This window comes from Grammomys surdaster, unplaced genomic scaffold, assembly GCF_004785775.1.
Source record: "Grammomys surdaster isolate TR1022 unplaced genomic scaffold, NIH_TR_1.0 126185, whole genome shotgun sequence".
NCBI lineage: Eukaryota > Metazoa > Chordata > Mammalia > Rodentia > Muridae > Grammomys > Grammomys surdaster.
The window spans coordinates 3,286,343-3,299,278 of record NW_021620991.1 but is presented as its reverse complement, the minus strand read 5'-3'; the positions used below and the strand labels follow the sequence as shown (position 1 = coordinate 3,299,278).

Sequence of the window (12,936 nt, the reverse complement as noted above, 5' to 3'; positions counted from 1 at the left end):
TTCAGGGCTAGTCAGATGGCTCAGCATGTAAGGGCACTTGCCACCCAACCTGACTTCTTGGGAAGGAAGGGACAGACTCGCACAAATACACTAGCATATATTAGCATGGTGTAAGCATGGTGCTGTGGTCTCAGACATGTTGGGCTGAATTTTTTTATAACCATTCTGGAATATATAGTGTCTTCCAGCCACAGGTTTGACGGACACCATAGTCCCTCTAAAGAGGGGAGACTCAGACGAATGAGGAGGGTTATCTGGGGGCTATGAGAGAGAAGGGAGAGCTGTTTCTGCAAGTATTGGAATAAACGAATATCAACGCTGCTTCTGGAATGTTCCAACTCCCTCTGACAGAATAAAGCAAGAGTGGGTAATGCCAACACTCAACAACAAGGAGGAAGCAAAGCCAATTCTTATAGAACTTAATTGTCTGTAGCATCACAACGTTAAGAACAGCAGGCTGCCCCTGGGTACGTCGGTCCATGCGTGTAATTTCAGAGTTTGGAAAAATGAGGCAGGAGAATGCTGAGTCTAAGGGCGGCTTGCAGTCAAACCAAGCAGGAGATAAAACAGCAGGCAGCTTTAAAGCCTGATGAGTAAGCACAGACACTGACTTTACCCTGACCAAAAAGCAAGGTGTGTTTCCTTTAAAGATTGTAAATCAAAGCCGGATTTTTAGGGAATCCAGGTAACAGAACTGGACGGTGTGGTCACAGTTCAGGATCCTGGAGGATATAACTCTCTAGGAACACAAAGGGCCATGTCAATGAGCTGTACACCTAGGGAGGAAAATCCTCAGTACGCACAAGCGGTTGATGAGCAAAAATAAGACCCTAAACGCTGCTGAACCAGACACTGTATGGCCCAGATCTGGGTGATCCTGGAAAGCTGGAGGGGGCATTCTGGAACTGGGGAAGTAGAAGGCGCCAGCTTGAACTTAAGGGATCAAACTGGAGCGTGCTCCTGGGGGCAGAAGGAAGGCTAGTCACATGGTTGGTATGATCTTCCAAGATGTGTGTTTTCCATAGGATGAAGAAATATGGTACTACAACTCCCCACCACCACCATCGTTTTTTTGGAGGCAGGTAGCTATGTACCTTGGCTGGCCTGGATGCAACTCGCTGTTGTAGATACTGTAGCCCAGGCTGGTCTCAAACCAGCTACGTTCTTGAGGCGTCTTCCTGCCTCTGCCTCCTGAGTGGTGGGATTACTGCTGTGGCCTGGCTACATTGAGGATTCTAAAATTCTCTGTGGTCAAAAAGGGATTGTCCCAGTCTCCTTAAGATACTGTGTTCGATTCTTATCCGGTCAGCTGGTGAATTGCTTAGGGAACGTCCGTCTTAATTCTTCGAGACTTTCAAAAGTAGAGCCCTTTTATTTCTAACCTAACCCCTTTATTTCTCTTGGGCTCGTCCAGTCTCCCTCGATCATTCGCAGTGGAACAGCCCATCTAACTCCTCCCTTTCCCGACAGCCGACTTTGCGCCGGGAAAAGCAATAGCTGCCGGATCGTAACTTAGGTGGTAGGGAAGGGCGATCGAGAGGCGAGGGCTGATCGATTGAAGTTGCCTGGCTCCTTGCGTGCACTGTGCGCTGCGGGTTCTTCGCGCCTGCGTAGTGCGCCCCCCTCCCTTTCTGCCTCCTCTGCCGCCATGGCGCCTGTGGTTAGTATGGCTCCGCGTGCGGCCGCGGCTCCGTGAGCGGCACGTGGGCCTGGTGGGCTGGCTCGGGCGCAGGCTCGCGTGGGGGCACCGCGCCCTGCAGCGTCAGGCAGGGGTGGCCTGGCAAGCGGGCGAAGGAAGCCGGAATCGCGGCCGGGTCCAGCACGTTGTGGGCGGAGGAGGCCGCGGCTCGACGCGGTGCGGGAGAGCCCGGAGAGCTCGTGGTGGCGAATCGGGCTCCTCTTAGCGGCCCGCGGGAGCTTAGAGGCTGTGAGCTGGATATCGCTGGAGCCTGAGTCCAGCCCCAGGCTCCGGGCAGCGGGCCCGATTACTTGGGCGAGGGGCGGGGAAGACGGATGTGACCTGCCACCCCGGGCAGCCGAGTGGAAATGGCCCTCCACCTGGTGGCCGGGTTTTAGGGACGAACCTTGAGCTTGAGGAGTTCTTCTAGCACCCCTCGAGGGAGCTGCTTTTATTAGGGTGCAGCAGTGTACAGTTCTTTCCTGGCGTCGGGCGAAGGAGGAGGCCCAATTCGATTCTCTGGGCTGAGGCTAGGCTATGCGCCACCTTCGTGTCAGGCAGTTCTTGGAGATCGCTCTTCTTGGGACTAAGTGGTTTTAGGTGGTGCTTTGTTTTGTAGTTGGGACTCTTAAAGGTGCATTTCTAGTCGTCTTCATTTTTCCACCTTGGCTTTCAAGTGCTTCGGTGCATTTGTGTGCACTTTGGGTTAGAATCCTGTTGGGAGCTTTTGGGGCCCGTTGTGGGTAGGTGCTCTTACTAACCTATCCTTTTCTCGGGGATAGACTTGAAAGGAGTCATTTTGGTTGGTAGTTGGAAGACATTGAGTAGAACAGTTTTCTAGTAACTGAAAGGTTGACTCAGTGCAAGTTGTGGACGGTCTCTTGAACTGGGAGGGAGGTAGTGTGGTTTTTGTGAACTGCAGAACTTGAGTAGCAGAAATTCAGGTGAGTTTTTGGAAGTTTCAGGGGTCTGTAGAGAGACGATTGGTGGGTGTTAACTTTGTAAAAGTCAGCTGGACCCTCTTAGGTGTAGTTTGGAAGAGCTAAGTCAAGCTGAAAATGGCTGACCACACTCTTAACTTTGAGGCTGGCATGGAAGGCAGCTAGACTGTTGTATGGTTCCTTCTGCCATTCCTGAGAAGGTCTGGGGTGTGGGGATGAAATGCTGTGGTCTGAAATTCAGGGGCCTTGGGTAGAGTTCACACTAAAATTTACTGTGCAAAGCACTTGTAGCTTGCATTCACAAGTGAGTAGAGTAAGAGTGTTATTTGGGGAAAATACTACTGAAAACGTTCACGTGCTGACCTTAATGCTTGTGAACATTGGGGTTGTCTGGAGGGCACCCACCCATCTCGGTCTCCTTGGGCTTGTATTTGTAAGGACTTCTTATGCCTCCGACATGAATGGGTCGTGTGTGTGTGTGTGTGTGTGTGTCTGTGTGTCTGTCTGTCTGTCTGTCTTGGGGACTGACTGCCTGAGGCTTCCTGTTTTCTCTATACTCCTAGAAAAAGCTTGTGGCCAAGGGGGGCAAAAAAAAGAAGCAAGTTTTGAAGTTCACCCTCGACTGCACTCACCCTGTAGAAGATGGGATCATGGACGCCGCCAATTTTGTAAGTGACGTTCTGCTCTGGGCTGGGGAGCAGTGGACTCTGAGAGGTGCAGTGGGGACCCTGTCCTGGGGTATGACTTGTTGGGCAGTCCCTCTTTCTTACTTAACCAGAGCCAGGGCAAATTAGGTATTTGTTGCTGAGTCTCTTGAGATAGGAGTCTGATAGACTGTGACATATAGGTGACAGCTAGCAGTTCTGCCTTCTTTTTCTAATGGTTTCCAGAGATGACCTTACCCATTCACCATTGCACTTGGTTTGGTCTGTATGGGCAGCCTCGTCCTGGGCCTCCTGGGTCTCTGCATCCTCAGGAGATGACAGGAGCTCACCACAGTGCCGATGCCTGAGTGTTTGCTTTAATCTGCTTATTTGGGGTGGGGAAGGGTTTGGTTTTTTCCCCACACTCTGCTCTCTTTGAGGTTCCCCTCTTATTTAAAAAATTATTGTCTTTTAAATTTTTGTGTATGTATGTTTGGTGCATGTATGTCTCTGCCATGTGTGTACAGTGCCCATGGAGGGCCAGGGCATTGAATTTTCTGAACTGGAGTTACGGGTGGTTGTGAGCTGAGAACCTTGTTGGTGCTGAGAACCAATCCCTGTTCCTCCAAATGAGCAACATGTTCTCAACTGCTGACCCATCTCCAGCCCTGTCCTGACTTTTTTCTTTCCCCTTTTATTTGGCTCTAATCCCCAGTATCCCTGTGTTCCCCTGAATTGTTGGGTCTCTGCAGCCCCCTTTTGGCTCTGGGGACTGAGGCCTTTGGATGTATGCAAACATCTTCTAAGTTCACAGTGGTTTTTCACATCCCAGAAGGTTAACTGTTAAGAACAATCATTCTGCCGGGCGGTGGTGGCGCACGCCTTTAATCCCAGCACTTGGGAGGCAGAGGCAGGAGGATTTCTGAGTTCAAGGCCAGCCTGGTCTACAGAGTGAGTTCCAGGACAGCCAGGACTACACAGAGAAACCCTGTCTCGAAAAACCAAAAAAAAAAAAAGAAAAAAAAATTCTGCAGAATTTGAAAATGTACAGGGATGATGTATAGCCATTAATATGAAGTACAAATGGAGTTAGCCTGTGGCTACTAACCTTGTCAGATGTGCCTCGGTTGGCTCCTAACATCCAGTGACTTCTCCGTGGCTTTGGTCCTGTGTGTTGGTGGTTTCTTTTTTCTTAATTAAAAATTATTATGATTACTATTTTCTTGATGTGGGTGGGTGGGTGGGTGTGGTATTGCACACCTTTACCCCAGCACTTGGGAGGCAGGGGCAGGTGGATTTTTGTTTTGAGGCCAGCCTGGTCTACAGAGTGAGACTTAAGTCTGTATGCCACATGTATCCCTTATGCCCTTGGAAGTCAGAGGAGGGCACCAGATCCCCTGGAATGGGAGTTGTGGGTGGTTGTGAGCTGCCTGTGGGTGCTGGGAAGCAAACTCTGGTCTTCTGAAGAGTGGAAGGCTCTCCAGCCCTTGGTTGCCTTTCTGTTGGGCATTTGTGTGTTGGCCTTGCCTGGTGTTACCACTGTGGCCTCTTTGTTCAGCAAACTACTCCTTAGCACATCTATCTCTGCTAAAGACTTCCCTTCTAGAAGACTTTTGTCAAAGTTTGGATTTGCTTTCTAATTACTCTGCTCCAGCATAGTTCATAGCTTCTCACTGGAGTTAAAAAGAGCTGAAGATAATTTGTTTTTTAGTTGTCTTGGGAGTTTACTCAGGCTCTTCCTTAAGTGAGCATTCTCACCTGTCACTGAGCCATCTCCAGTCCCTACAACTGTAGTTCTGAGCTGAGAGGGACTTCGTCTCTTTGCAGTGGCTACAGAGCAAAACAAAAAGTCCCTTTTGGACAGAAGTCCCTGCAGCCTGAGGTGAATGGCTTGCCTTGGCTCACATGGTGCTTTGCAAAGTCTGTCTGGGCTCATGGGTCCCTGTCGCTTCTGCGGTACCATGCAGGTGACTCCGGGCAGGTCTGTAATTGTTTTGTCTGTGTTTGTCTTTGGTCTTCTCTGCTAGATCTAAGACCCATGCTCTATGCCCCTTAGGCTCAGAAGTTGCTTGCTGCTTTGCATGTTGATGTTCAAGTTTGGGTTTTGGTTTTCGTTTATTCTTGGCCCCCTTTGCTTGGGTTTTATGTTGGATGAGGATCTCGCTGTGCCACCCGGGCTTACTCGTTACAGTGTGACTGTGTGCTGCCCTCTAAGCCTTCAGTGGGGACACGTTTCCTCATGCATGGAACCAGTCAGGGCACCATCTTCAAATTGCATGAGGTTATGTTGACTAATGCCATCATGAATTTGCCTTGTAAGCTTCATGACCTTAGTCTGATTAGAGTCTGCTCAGAGGAGGACTCCCAAAGTTGTCCTCCAGTGGTCAGACACACCATGGCACACCCACATACATACATGTGTACATACTACATACACACAATTGTGAAGACTGGAGATGTTAAAGAGATCTCTGGGTGAGTGTGGGGGGCAGTCTGAGCGGGTCTGCCTCTGAGAGGTCAAGCATGCGCTCACTGGTTGATTTTTTTACAGGAGCAGTTCCTCCAGGAGAGAATCAAGGTGAATGGGAAAGCCGGCAACCTTGGCGGAGGGGTTGTGACCATTGAACGGAGCAAGAGCAAGATCACTGTCACTTCCGAGGTGCCTTTCTCCAAAAGGTATGAGGGGGGTGTCCTGCCTGCTGTGGTGTGTCAGGGCGGTGAACGAGCATGTGTGAGCAGATTGACTTTAGTCCAGTGCATGTGTGTTCAGGTGCCTTGGAGCTCAGGTGCTCCCGAGCTGGAGCTGTCCAGTGTAGGTGCTGGGATCTGGACTCTGGTCCTAAAGAGCAGTGTGTGCTCTTCTGTGCCTGAGCCGCCTTACCAGGCCTGTTTAACTGTTTATTTGGCTTGTGGTTATTTCTAAATTTTGCAGTATTTCAGGCTGTGAAAGGGACACAGATTTTGCCTGTGTTCTGTTAATTTTTTTTTTTGTTTGTTGGTCTATTTGAGACCATGGCCTAGAATTCACAGGAGTACTGTGGCCTCTGCCTCCCCAGTGCTAGGATTAAAGGCAGTGCCACCATGCCTGGCTATTAAATTGTTGCCTTTTACTGTTGTTAGCTCACTGTGGTGACAGCCCCATCCCCCACCTCCTATAGCTTAGACTGGCCTCAGACTCACATGGTAGCTGAGATTGACCCTGTCTCTTGAGAGCTGACAGGTGTATGCCACCACACTGGGATGAGAGCATTAATTTTTAATTCTGGTTGTGTTTCTTGTAAGTTCGTCTGTGGGGTTGAGAGCTCTGGTACCAATGTGGATGGGTGTGGCGCTGGTGCTTTTGCCGCGGGTGTAAACGGTGGTGCCTTGAGTGCTGCCTCGCAGTCAGGGCTGCAGCTTTAGTGCGGGGCGGCCGGCTGGGATGGGTGAGGCGGGCTGTGCGCAACCAGCACCTGTCTTGGTGAGCTTGTGGGGTGAGGCTGTCTGCCGCCTTCTTGACTTCTTTTTGCTAACACACCCCTTTCCAGCAAGTTCTGTCTTTGCTCAGTGCAGGAGGGAAGGGGCTGTAGTTTGGACTGTAGCTTTCTTTTCCTTTGGGATTTTGAAGGTGTTCCTCTCTACCTCGGGCCTGTCCTCACAAGCTGTTCCTGCTTTAGTCTTCCACAGCAAGGTGGCTTCCTTCTGTTGTGGAGACTGAAGAGTTGAGCATGAGGCTCTGTCCACAGTGGGCGTGGAGGAAGTTGGAGACAGTCTGGAGAAGTCGCCATGAGAGCTTGGGTGGTGGCTCAGGCGGGCCTTGAACTTAGCATTTTTCCCACTTCTGTTTCTAGAGTGGTGGGACCACAGGCTGTATCCCATGTCTGCTCATTGCTTTCTTGATGATAATAATGCTATTTTCTAAGAAATCCAAGGGTGTTCTCAAGTCTAGGACATCTTTTATCCTTGTCTCTGACCCTGTTTTACTGTGAGTTTTGTTTTGAAACTCTGTGAAGTTTTGAGTTAAGCTCTTCAAAGCATGGTCTGGGAAAACAGTAACATAACCTGGTCTTTATGTAGCTCAGGCTGCCCGAAGACGGAGTGCTGAGATGGACTGCATGTGCTACCGAAGCTGGCGGTTGCTTGCTTATCTGCAGGAAGGCTGGGCAGAGCTTTTGGACTGCCAGTGAAGTTGCTGGTTAATGCTGGTCCTTGTTGGTGGGCCAGCGTTAACCTGCACACCTGTGTCAGTTTTCCCGAGTCTATAAAATACAGTGGGCTTTGTTTGTTTTTGAGACAAGGTTTCTCTGTGTAGCTCTGGCTGTCTTAGAACTTGCTCTGTAGACCAGTCAAGTCTTGGACTCATAGAGATCCTCCTGCCTCTACCTTTCAAGTGCTGGCATTAAAGGTGTGTGGCCACCACCATCCTGAGGCCTGTTTTGTGGTGGGGGAAACGGAGTTGAGCTGGATTTGCCCAGTCTCCTCTTTACGGCTCTGAGTAGCCAGCTGCCGGGATCTGACCTCGTGGCGTCTTGAGTAGTCGGGAGGTAAGCACAGTTAGGTGTTAGCAGCAAAGACAGCAAGTAGATTTTAAAAAGTTGTAGTGTGGCTGAGAGCAGCTCAGGTGTGGGGAATGCTTGTCCTGTGTGGGCCTCATCGTGGATTTGACCCCAGCAGAGGAGGGAAAACCTGAAGACAAGGCAAGACAGACCATAAGCTTGTAGCCTCAGGCCGAGCGAGGCAGACCATTTGAGGCCAGCCTGTGTAACAGTGGGGCCCATCTCATAACAAGAGTGTCTGGGTGGCACACGATGTGCCCATGGTTTGGGTAATAGCCATGCCATCAAAGACGTCAGGATACAGAATAGTGATAAGCGTCCTGGACGGCTTTGGTCCGCCACCTCTGAAGGCTGTGGGGATCTCGGAGGGCTGCAGGAACCTTGGAGGGTTGCGGGATGCGGAAGTGCTTGGGGTTGACCGGAAGGTTAACGGTTCTCAGCAGAGGTGTGAGGCGTGTGTAACCGAGTGTGTAACCACGTGTGTAACCAGCAGCTTACCTGTGTGATCTTTCTCTAGTGGTCACTACAGTTTTGTAGGTGTCTGCTTTTATTGCCAATTTAGGGATGTGTGACAGACACTTGCCTTGTTGGAGCACTGCCTTGGGTGCACTTGGCGTGTGTCTGGAAAACATTACAGTTGTTTTCGATGTGTTTAATGAAGTTTAGATGTTTCAGAATGCAAAAAGCTGCTGGTCTAGTGTAGTTCTTGTGTTCTTTCTCTGCAGGTATTTGAAATATCTCACCAAAAAGTATTTGAAGAAGAACAACCTCCGAGACTGGCTGCGTGTTGTCGCCAACAGCAAAGAGAGCTATGAGCTGCGTTACTTCCAGATTAACCAGGATGAAGAGGAGGATGAGGACGAGGATTAAGACTCATTGCTCTACAGTGTTTTGTATTAATTCATAAATAAAACTTAGGAACAAAACCCGGTGGTTTATCCTTGCATCTCTGCAGTGTGGATTGGACAGGAAGTTGGAAATGACAGGGACTGGGCGTTATCTGGGCTGCTGCTCATTTGTGTATAGATACTTTTTCCTGCTCAGAACCTTCAGTTCTCCAGTAGTAATGCCAACAGAAGCACCAGGCTAAGGGGCTGCATCTGACACTGAGCAGGTAGAGCCTGGTGGTTGGTTGTATCTGTTTCCCCTCTCACAGTAAGGTTTGAGATGCAGTGTGGTGCTCCTTGGTAGAAGCAGACAGGCGATTTCTCTGTGTGTGTGTGTGTGTTTTCTCCTGGGAAAATGGCAGCCAGTAAGACAGGTTTCAGGGACATTTGTCTCCAAGTCTGAACACAGGCTGCTCACAGTTGTGTATACTAACCACCTTCCTTCCTATTGAAATAAGAGGGGGGTCTTCCAATATTACTGCTGCATATTCTGCTCTTTATTATTAAAGGGTCTGTAAATATATGCTGGGCAGCCATGCCTTTAGGTGGCTCTCTATAGGGTATTTTCTGAGTCAGAGGTCAACAAGGGCTTGTAGGGAAAATTAAAACTCGTGGCTTCTATGTCTTTGCAACAAGCTGTTTGTCTAGTCTCCAGCAGAGGGCGAGGAAGACAGCTTCCAGATGTTCCCATTAGGGGGAGTCCCTCCAGACTCAGAGCTCCAGGGCCTCTGATGGGAAGATGTGGAAGGGCTGCTTCCTAAGCAGTCACAATTGGACTTTGATAAAAGTCGTAGTCTGGGACCACAGCCCAGTGGTGGAACTCTGGCCTAATGGGCTCCAGGTTTAATCTCCAGTCTGTGTACCTGCAGGGAACTGGGCATGGAAGGCCCTGTGGGGTTTTCTTGCCACTGTGTGCCTGGAGGACTGGCAGGTGGGAAATGTCTTTATCAAGGGTTACCTTGGAAGACTTCCCCCAACGCCATACGGTGCTCCCCTGGTCAAAACCTGTGCAGAAGCATCTGCTGGCTCTCTAATAGCATGCAGTGTTTAAAGGGGTCGCTTACAGCCAGTGGCCACACTTGAGGCCCGGACATCAAATGTCCAAGTTCTGCCGAGCTTCCAAGTAAACTCGTAGTCCATGGATCGAGTTTAACCTGTTGAGGCTTTGCAATACTCCTGTGGCAAAGGCTCCAGTGTTTTCTATTTCTATGCAAATTTCTTGAAGCAGAACTGTTACTGTCTTTCCCTGCCCTTGGAGGAGGAGGCGTTTCCTTCCAACTTCAGGTGCAGCCCCTCGTGGTGATTAGCTTTGTGACTTGGGTCTGTCGATCTCGTTTGTTACATTGGTGTACCATGTGGTGGTTTTTAGATCGGCTGTAAAAAAAACATTAACCCTGGCTTGATTAGCATATGCTTCTAAACGGTGGTCCCAGATTTTGAAACTTGTAATAAAATGGAAACTCGCTGGTTTTTATGCCTTTCTAACTCCTGTACTTGAATGGATGTTGATCACTTTTTCCATTAAAGTGGCTGACACATGGCTACTGTCACTGTGCAAGGCTTTTTTTCTTCTCAACCTGTTAAACTTTCTTCTCACTGGTTAGTTGCATCCGGCACAGAAAAGTATGTTCTGTCTGTTAACCTCCCATCCATAGAGTTGAGCCTCCATGAGCTTGGCTGGAGTTGACTGACCCTGGAGACTTGCTCTGCAAACATCTGACTTTTTCCAATGGGAGGTAGAGTGGAGTGGACTTGAATTCTGTTAGACCTGCCGCAGCAGCTGTACCCAGGCCCCTCCTAGACCTGTCTCCTCTATGTCTGTCTGGCCTCGTGCCTTACCTGTCTTTATCGGAAGTGTTGGCACAGAACACTGGAGTTTTAAGCCTTGACTTCAGTTCACGGAAGTCATGAAACGGTGCTGGCACAGGCTTGCTCCCTGCCTGTAGCAGTTGCTCCAGGTGCCCTCCCTTGAGGGTTGGTGCAGCCCAGGAAGTATGTACAGGAGTCCTTACTCGTTCTAATGTGTACTTCCAGAAGCCCCCACAGTCTCTCACCCCTGCCTTTCGTAACTTTCTCCCCAGTAGGAGCTAAGCAGTTCAACACACAGGTTTCCCTGCTGGTACCTTGCCTGAGAGCCAGCTCTGACCAGACACCTCTAGCTGTCTGGGGTGCTTAGCCATTTGAGCTGAGTGGGGCACAATTTACTGGAAGGGGAAGACCCTAGAGAGAAGGTATTACTGTTCCTTTTAGAGTCACAGTGTGGGCTCGAGAGATGACGCAACAGTTAAGAGCACTGACTGCTTTGCCAGAGGTCCTGAGTTCAATTCCCAGCAACCACATGGTGGCTCACAACCATCTGTAATGGGATCCGATGCCCTCTTCTGGTGTGTGTCTGAAGACACCTGCAGTGTACTCATACAAAAAAAATAAAGTCGCAGAGCCTGGAAGTTAGTATGGACATGGCTGTGTGGCCTTTTGGAGTGAATGAAGCAGGCAGGGACTGGAGGGTGTTGGTCTCTTAGAAGAGGTCACCATGGGAATGGGGGTGGTGTCCCAGAGGATGGGGTGCTGGTTGGTGGCAGAAGCTTCATTGTAGCAGACCCCATTGGCTGAATCATAGTAATTGTCCTGATTTGGGGTTAAACTGAGGTTGCTTGGGAAGAAGAGGTTAGGGTGGGGCGGAGACTGTTTATTGACTGCTATCTCCATGAGACTGCAGGTGAAGGGGGCTGGGACGTTGGCTCAGGAAAGTGCCACACAAACAAGAGGATCTGAGTTAGGATTCTTAGTACCCACGTATGTTCAGAGCTTTGCTCCTGTAATCCCCGTGCTTGAAAGGCAGAGGCAGGAGGATCTCTGGGACTTACAGCCAGGCTAGCTGATTAGCAAGCTCCAGATTCAGTGTGGGGCGGGGAACCAGAGACCTCGTCCATAGTTAGGAGTACTGACTGCTCTTTGAGAACACCTGGGTTCACTTCCCAGTGTCCGTGTGGCCACTCACGAGCATGTGTCCCTCTGCTGGTGTCTGTGGGTACTGCATGCCTGGAGGCAAAGCACAAAAATCTTAAAATGAAAAAATAATGCTAGGCGTGGTGGCTCATGTCTTTAATCCCAGCACTCAGGAGGCAGAGGTAGGCAGATCTCTGTGAATCTGAGGCCAGCCTGGTCTACAGAGCGAGTTCTAGGACAGCCAAGCTAGCTGCACAGACAAACCCTATGAGTGTATGTGTGTGTGTGTGTGTGTGTGTGTGTCTTTGGTCCCCAGAACACATACACTAGAAAAGGACCTACTTCCATTAAGTTGTCCCCTGGCCTCCACATGAGCACCACGCCATGCTTGTGCCCGCTTCCCTAAATAAAAAGCATGTAAAGAAATACGATAGACAGCTACTGAGGCTTGAGGAAGACCACACTGACTGGTTTCCACGTGCACCCGTAAAGGCACACACGCTGAGGGCTGCCCTAAAGGATGCCAAGACCATGCTGCTGTTTGATGAGAACTCGGACTGCGCCATATTTGTCTAGTGAGCTGCTCTCCAGCCAGAGCCCAGGCATGACGGTTGCCCAGGCAGTGACGGTCAAATGCTTCAGGCTGACTACTGTCCCCACTTAAGGGCCATTGCTCCAGCCTTCTCTTTCCGAGAAGTTCTGGCCTTCCTCACGATGTCAGGTAGTCTGAACAAGGTTCATTCTTTTAGACAAAAATGTCCAGTCTGAGCCAGGTCTTGGTGTCTACAGAGGGAAACTGTCCTTCCTCCTACAGGACAACTGGCCATCCTGAGTGGCTGTACCCTGCTGAGTCGAAGGTGCTCAGCAATTCTGATCGCTAGGTACAGGCTATCCACTGACCTCGGAGTCCAGCGTCAGGAAGTGGCCACTGGTGTGGAGACAGATTGTTGAAGTTGCTCCTAGGAGTGCGTTCACACAGCCCAGAACTGGAGATTGTACTGTATGTGCAAAAGGAGACCGGCTATTTCAGTTGTCCAGAAACAAACTGTTTCAAATTTCATAAAATAACAGATTAAAAATAATTTTATTTTTGAATTGTCACCAAAGTGTAATTACAAGCCCCATGATCAGCAAACACAAGACTCCTGTCTCCTGATAGTAACCTTAATGAGAGGTCTAGTCTCAACAGTGGAGTTTACAGAATGCTTACCTTTTGGTGATTGCTTTTTAACATCAGGCATCCTGGGTCCATTGCCCATTGAAAATGCACATTTGATAGTGTAATAAGGGGTGTCCTTTAAA

At 49.6% G+C, this 12,936-nt stretch overlaps 1 protein-coding gene across 1 annotated transcript; it reads left to right on the top strand.

Moving 5' to 3' along the window:
• The first annotated feature begins 1,601 nt into the window (after positions 1-1,601).
• Rpl22 (ribosomal protein L22) lies at positions 1,602-8,724 on the top strand. Its single transcript, XM_028757994.1, has 4 exons — positions 1,602-1,660; positions 3,183-3,287; positions 5,815-5,939; positions 8,524-8,724. The coding sequence occupies exons 1-4, from the start codon at positions 1,649-1,651 to the stop codon at positions 8,666-8,668; spliced, it is 387 nt and encodes a 128-aa protein (XP_028613827.1). The 5' UTR covers positions 1,602-1,648; the 3' UTR covers positions 8,669-8,724.
• Positions 8,725-12,936: the final 4,212 nt, after the last annotated feature.

Bases quoted from the DNA above. Each gene is read 5' to 3' on its own strand.
- Rpl22 (XM_028757994.1), top strand. The intron at 3,288-5,814 runs GTAAGTGACGTT...ATTTTTTTACAG, and splicing joins TCATGGACGCCGCCAATTTT to GAGCAGTTCCTCCAGGAGAG. The intron at 5,940-8,523 runs GTATGAGGGGGG...CTTTCTCTGCAG, and splicing joins GAGGTGCCTTTCTCCAAAAG to GTATTTGAAATATCTCACCA.